Here is a 7,334-nt window from a genome sequence, read left to right as displayed (position 1 = left end):
GTGTGTGTGTGTGTGTGTGTGTGTGTGTGTGTGCGCCACTTTGAGAGTTTGGGGTGGGCACCAGGAGACTGGCGGAGGCCTCTTTACACAGCTTAGATTCAACTTTTTTCTTGAACAAATATATTAGTTTTGTGCTGCTTACAGGTTGTCTAAACATGCTTTAAATATGTTGTCATGAGGATTTTTTTCATGAACCTGATTTCTTGGTGCCCTACGCGCAGTGCGTGGTGTGAATCATAAATCTGAGGGGAAAAAAGTCAAAATCCTGAGAAAAGAAAGTCAGAACTCAGGGAAACATATTTCTTTTGTTCTGTGGCCCTGACTCTCTTCAGTACATCATCAATAATGTTCTGCTGAATTTTAGAATCTGATGCCAAATGCACCAGCTATGACTCCTCCATTCTTCATAAACTCCAGCTTCACAGATTTTGCAATTTTTCTTGTCCGTCAGACAAAAGAACCAACAAATACCTGAGAAAACAAACAAGAAGCTTTTTGGAGAAATGTCAAGTCATGTCTGCAGAAACWGAGTTTAGCTCTGCTAAGTCATAATTTAGAGAAAGTAAGTAATGATATGCAGACACAAAGTCCTAATTATGAAATCCTCTCTTGAAATATGACCTACCATATCATTGTTTCAAAAGCGTACTTCATAATTATAATTTAGAAATGTTTATTTTTAATGAAACTGGTGGAAGTGGGCCTTACACACAAAGAGGTGTAACACAACACTTTATTTTACAGAATGTGTTGTATTTTATTATACAAACTCATAAAAGTCATGTCTCTGATTGTCAGTTTTGACACTAGATATTTTCCTCATCAGCGGTAAAAAAATGAAAGTTTGTTTAAGGCTCGTTAAGGAGTTTCTCCTGAAAGTGATGACGAGAAGTGAACTTGTTTGTGTTGGCTGCAGTTTTTGCATGACCAACGAGTGTCACATTTCAGACCAGTGCTAACAACCAGCAGACAGAAATACAGGAATGGCATCRGGTCAGGGCCAGAAATAAATTAAATTCAAATGAACAAATCTGCCAACCAAGGATTTGAGTAAATAATAAAACAGTGGTTATAACTCAATTYAAACAGGAATTATTCAGAAAGAAACTGACAGTTTAGGAAATTTCCACCTGGCTTTTCGTTCCTTTRACACTCCGCTGAAACAGAAACTTTGTTCAGCTTCTTAGGATCCCAGTTTGAAACACCTGACTGTGTTGTGTTTATTTATTTTTCCAGGAAACTGTCTGCTGGGAACAATCCTTGTCCTTTAAAACCTGAGCCTCATTAGAGGAGCTGCTCGTTGAATCCACTGGTTATAAATAAAACTGGAAGGAAAGAAAACCCTGGACCTTCTGCTCTGCTACACTGACCTGATTAAACAGATTTCATTTCAACAAAACCAACTCCGATGGTGAGTTATTCAAAGAAAACACCAACATTTCTGTGGATTTGTTGTATTTGTTTCAAGCTGTGGGAGAAACCAGATGTGTCTCAGATCATCTGGGACTCTCCTCTGTAAAATCATCCAACTGGTGTATTTGAACCCACGCAACATATTATAGTGCAAAGCTCAAGTGTTGTTCACGAGGCGAGCTGCTGGACCAGAACAGATGAGATGAAACTTTGTCCTGCTGTAATGTTTCCATCTAAGTCGTCTGTATTAATAGTTATTATTGCCTGCTGCCATAAAAGGTGGGYGCAGAGTAAATTAGCTGTGGTAGTAGCTGAGAGTCATTTCATCACATGCTGTGAGTGCTAACAGGTTGCTCAGTTTTTGTTTAAACTGTGGACAACTTCTGGTTTGGGAAAAACCTCCTGTGTGTTAGTGTTGCTTTGTCTCTGAGTCATGCAGTCAGCAGGTGTTTGGTTTTCAGCCTTTATCCTGATGGAGATTTATATTTATTCAGAAGAAAGTTTGGTGGTTTAATGGTTTAAATCATATTTAATTGACAGATTCCAGTTTGTTAATGTTATCAAACCAGAATTAGTCATTGAGTTCCTCAGGGTTCAGTGCTTGGACCAAACCTCTTTATTTATGCTTCCATTAAGTAAAGTTATTAAACAGCATGGGATACATTTACATTGWTTTGCTGATGATACTCAGTTATATTTACCCACAAAACCTGATGAATCTAATCAGGTTTCATCTAAACTTAGATAAGACAGAGGTTATGGTTCTTGGACCTGAACATCTTAGGGATCAACTTTCACTTCCTCTGGATGGCATTAATCTGGTCTCCAGTTCTTACGTAAAGAACCTTGGTGTTATTTTTGATCAGGATATGTCTTTTAATCCCCACGCTAAAAATGTTACCAGGACCGCCTTYTTCCACCTGTGTAATATCATTAAAATTAGAAACATTTTGTCCAAAAATGATGCAGAAAAACTGATTCATGCATTTATCACGTCTAGACTGGATTACTGTAATTCTTTATTATCTGGGTCCAAAAACCTCTTTAAGAAGTCTTCAGTTGATCCAAAATGCTGCTGCTAGAGTTTTAATGAGAGTTGGAAGGAGAGATCATATTTCTCCAGTTTTAGCTTCTCTCCACTGGCTCCCTGTCAAATTCAGAATAGAATTTAAAATATTACTCCTAACATACAAAGCTCTTAACAACCAAGCTCCATCATATAKTAAACATCTTATTGTTCCATACTTTCCTAACAGAGCACTTCACTGTCAGACTGCAGGTTTACTTGTGGTTCCTGGAGTTTCTAAAAGTAGAATGGGAGGCAGAGCTTTCAGTTATCAAGCTCCTCTCTTGTGGAACCGACTTCCAGTTTCTGTCCATGAGGCTGACACTCTGTCTACTTTTAAGATTAGACTGAAGACTTTCCTTTTTTGATAATCCAGAGGAAAATACACCTGGACCRGTCCTGTGTCTCTCTGTGTCTCTTTCCTGTCCCCTCAAACCCAGCGGGTCGAGGCAGATGACCGCCTGTCCTGAACCTGGTTCTGCTGGAGGTTTCTTTCTGTTAATAGGGAGTTTTTTTCCTTTCCAATGTTTGCTCAGGACGGGAGACTGTGATGAAGTGAAGATTCAACACAATCTCCTGTCTTCTTTAGATTTATTGTTTTGTATACAGTGCCCTGAGACAACAATTGTTGTGATTTGGYGCCATATAAATGAACTGAACTGAATTGAAGAAAGTCGACACAAACACATCCAGCTCAGTGGATCTGATCGAACTCATGATGAAAAACTGAAATCTGAAACGACAATTGAATCATTTGTTAAGAAGTTTCTGTCATGTTGTGATTCTTGTCTCAATAACTGTTTTTTTCTGCACATTCAAAAACAAAATAAACTGGAGGCGAGTTTCTACATTTATAAAAACGTTTTGCAAAGACTCAGGGCAATTTAATTTTTATTTTAAAGGTCAACTCGTGGAGTCGACTGAAGTGTAAATGTACAAGACAGAGGTAGAAATACAGCTTGTTGACATTCACTCAGTATGGATCAAAGTGAGGAAAATAAAAAGTTTTCTGCTCTTAAATCAATAATAATACCATTTCATGAGGCATTTAAGGAGCTATTTGACAGCAGAGACACCAGTTTCCTGTCAAACTGCGAGAGTAAAGCTGTAGCTCACAACTGTCAGCTCAAAAATATTTAAATCTGTTTGAAAATGACTTTTTCAAAAAAGTTAAATTTTAACATTCTCAGCTGCAGAAAATCATGTTCCCTTTGTTTTGCACACAAAGTAATTATCAAAATTATCAGTACAAAAATAATACAATTCTAATAAAAAAAAAAGAATGTTCCTCTCCCGGAGGAGGCGAGGAAAACAGCTGCAGAAAAACTTTATCAAACAAAACAACTGAAGGGAATGAGTCAACATTTAGGTCTCCCAATGTTTTACCAACAAAACAGATCATATTAAAGAAAGCAACTTTAAAAAGGGGAAAAAACAGAAGTCCTTAAATAGTGTCTGTGCCGCTTCTTTATGTTATCAGTTTGTTCCTACAAGGTTTGAAACATTGTGGTTAAAGGAAACTGATATTTTTAGTCGATACTTTAATTTGTGAAGTGTGCATCTCACCACTCAGATAAAAAAGAACAAAACAGGACAAAATATCAAATAAAAAAACATCTTGGTTTTGATGTGAAAATTTAARGATGTGAAGTCAGTAAATTTCCTCATTTGGTTTGTAAAAACACATTTTGCAGATWTTAGTATAAAAGTAAAGTCTTTGTTATGTGAATCAAAATGTAAATGTGTTTATTTAATATAAAAGCAGATTTTCTGCAGGTTTCATGTTTTGAACCAAAGTTTAGCAGCGGCTGGTTTTCAGAGGCTGTTTGGCCGTGACGTCGTCCTCGTTCTGGTTCAGGTTTACGTTCGTGGCTTCGTCACTTTGTTTGTGTTTGATGTGAAACACGTCCCACTGGTCGGGCAGGAGGCCTCTGCTGAAGACGACCGAGGCCAACCATGAGAACAGGACGATGGACACRAGGGAGGTGACCATGATGAAGGTGCGGAAAGGGAAGTACTGGGTTAGCTTGCCTTCCTTGTTCAGGCGGCAGCCGGGGAACCTGATGACGGGCGGGAGGCCGAGGAGCGGCTCTCCGCTCAGGACTCTGAGGACAAAGCCCAGGACGTAGCCCACTGTGGCTCCGTAACCGTTAGAGATCTTAAAAAAGAGAATGCAGACCAGCTGCGAAAACATGATTGTGTAGGACATGTCGACGCCAACGATCCAGAARACCAGGACGCTGCTGTCCAGGAAGGTGAGACCCGTCCCAGCCAGGCCCACCACCACCACCGAGATCCGGATCACCCACTGCATCTCAGAGTCTGAAGCCTGAAGGAGCAGAAAGACRACTTATCTGTCCAGTTTGCAACTTCAGAACTTAAAACCCCCAAAACATGACAGAAAACACCTTTATAATCAAAAAACTTGGCATAATACACATGATTTTACCCATTTTTACATATAATTGGCACATTTTKTTGTGAATTTGGCTCAGGAAAGTGAAACAGGAAGTGACATCAAAGGGGAAAAAGGAAAATAAACTTCCTGGCCTTTGTTTATTAAAACAATATTATTTTGACTTGTTCATCTCACTGATAGTGACTCACAATAATCTAAAGCAACATCAGATTCTTCTCTACAGTCTGCAGCCCATTTTAATAATGCTGTAATTATGTGCAGATATTCCTTTTTGACATCACTTCCTGTTTCTTCACAYGCAAATATTTCAACAACTGTTCATCTCAGCAGCGTGAACTTATTTTTGCAATATGTCACCAATGTYATCTTTCCAAAAATGCATTCATATTTATCACAAAAACTCATGTCACAGGAACTTTAAATCTCTAATTCTTTGCAGATGCTGCTAGCCACAAAGCTAACATTTCCAGCTGACGGAAAAGTCTCACTTGCTTCCTGATGATGTTTTTGTAAATGTTTGCGGAGAACAACGAGGCCGAGGACAGCAGGGCCGAGTCCATAGAGGACATGACAGCCGCGGCTACAGCTCCGATCCCGATGACCGAGACGAAAGTGGGGGTGAGGTACARCAGGGAGAGGGGGAGGATGGATCCTGCATCGCTGCGCTCGTATGGGGTGGGCAATCCATACGCAGTGGAGTTCCAGTCTGGGAAGAATCAAATGTATATTTGGAGTCATGGAAGTGAAAGACATAAAACCAAAGAACAAGACTTGTTTACGACAGGTGGGAGTTCAGCAGGTGCACCTGTAGATGCAGCCACAGCTCCGACCAGAACAGACGGGATACCCAGAACCAGGCAGAAGGCTGAGGAGGCGAAGCACGTCACCTGAGCCTGGGTGTAGGATGAGGAGGACAGGATTCTCTGGTAGAAAGCCTGGTAGGCCAAACCTCCCAGAGCCTGGCACAGACACACACAGACATGAGGACAACAACACCAARCAACAAAATCATCTGCTATTGTGTTACTGTTCATCTAACCACAGTATAAAGAGACCTGTGTGACTCTGCTCACCAGCAGCATGAAGTCATCAAACCACTTCCCGGCCTCGTCCAGCTCCACGGTGCCCACCCAGGGAGCCTGGAAAGTCTGGTTGTAGGCTGTCAGAGAAATGTCCACAGAGTGAGGGTTGGTCATCAGGAAGGGAACACAGACCCACTGCAATCACACACACCAACTCAAACTCATTAATCTGATTCTGAGTCCAGAAGGAGAGTTTTCAGCTTGTTTTGAAGCTGTTTTTCTCACCAGGCTGACAAAGATGAGGATCAACTGGATGACGTCTGTGTACGCAACAGAGTAGAGCCCCCCCAGCAGGGTGTAGACTATAGCCACCGCTGAGGAGATGATGATGGAGTAGACGTAGGGCAGGTCCAGGATGACCTTCATCGTTCCGCCTGGGAGAACAGCCGACAGGACTGAGCTCACGTTTGTTTCTGAAGCTTCATTTTATTCTCTGATAAATYGTTATAAACATGCACTCAGTCGTTTTTTTATTTTATTATATGTTTTAGTTTTTTTACATGACAGAAACACATCTTTACATACAGTACGAGCACAAGTTTWACAACTCTTTCAAAGAAATCTGCCATAAAAGTTTGTCCAGTCTTCTGTGTTCGAGTCCCATCTACAACTTTATTTTCGCAGCCTCACTACACGACGTGAAGTGTGTTGTAACTGAGACGCTTCCAGGAAAGACGTTTCCTGAACTCGACCCACATCTGAGTGGACGGACATTCAGATCTGACAGGTTAGGTTTGCTCTGCAGCGTCTCAAATGAGAGAACATGACGTAGCATCATCACAGCACTGTAAATGATTCCTCTAGGTGAGGTGGTGTGTGTGTGTGTGTGTGGGTGGGGGGGTCTGTTTATAATACTATATCTCCTCTCTGGTCTGTGCTGTGCTGAGCTGGTCCTGCTCTGTGCTAAATTTAGGAAGAGGAAAAGTGGGAAGAGATTCTGTGCAGCACCAGGGATGACCCAACACACCCCCATGTTGTGTGCGTGTGTGTGTGTGTGTGTGTGTGTGTGTGTGTGTGTGTGTGTTCATCCTGCAGCTCGTAAAACACAAACGGTCTTCCAGCAATACTTTGCATAGTCAGCACATTTTATCTTGAGTGTCAAATGTTTCTTTGGGTGTGTGAGAGATGCACACATGTACCAAAAACGACAGCAGGTTAGACGGCCAGGGCATTAAAGGGTCCCCCCTTTAAACTGATTTATTCCAAAATATATTTTGACTATGAGGAGCTGTTTGTAGTCTAAATTTACCAGCAATGTTTTATTTAGCCTTTCATAAGAAACAAATAAAAATAAAAAACAAAGGGTTATTTTTCAGACATGTTTTCACCATGTTGTTCATACATTTATAAATGT

The 7,334-nt window shown here is 40.8% G+C and overlaps 1 protein-coding gene across 1 annotated transcript in view; it reads right to left on the bottom strand.

Annotated features, from left to right (window-relative positions):
* Positions 1–4,160: 4,160 nt before the first annotated feature.
* The window catches only part of LOC106524651 (high affinity choline transporter 1), a 7,149-nt gene continuing 3,975 nt past the window's right edge, over positions 4,161–7,334 (bottom strand). The window contains exons 4-8 of the mRNA XM_014018543.1: positions 6,206–6,354; positions 5,972–6,115; positions 5,704–5,857; positions 5,387–5,604; positions 4,161–4,808 (exon numbers count right to left, since the gene is read on the bottom strand). Of these exons, the coding sequence (XP_013873997.1) occupies positions 4,278–4,808; positions 5,387–5,604; positions 5,704–5,857; positions 5,972–6,115; positions 6,206–6,354 (1,196 nt within the window). The 3' untranslated portion in view covers positions 4,161–4,277. The remainder of the gene's footprint in view (positions 4,809–5,386; positions 5,605–5,703; positions 5,858–5,971; positions 6,116–6,205; positions 6,355–7,334) is intronic.

Source organism: Austrofundulus limnaeus, unplaced genomic scaffold, assembly GCF_001266775.1.
Source record: "Austrofundulus limnaeus strain Quisiro unplaced genomic scaffold, Austrofundulus_limnaeus-1.0 Scaffold194, whole genome shotgun sequence".
NCBI classification, from domain to species: Eukaryota; Metazoa; Chordata; class Actinopteri; order Cyprinodontiformes; family Rivulidae; genus Austrofundulus; species Austrofundulus limnaeus.
Note: the sequence above shows the minus strand (reverse complement) of the source record. Positions and strands in the feature narration are given on the sequence as shown.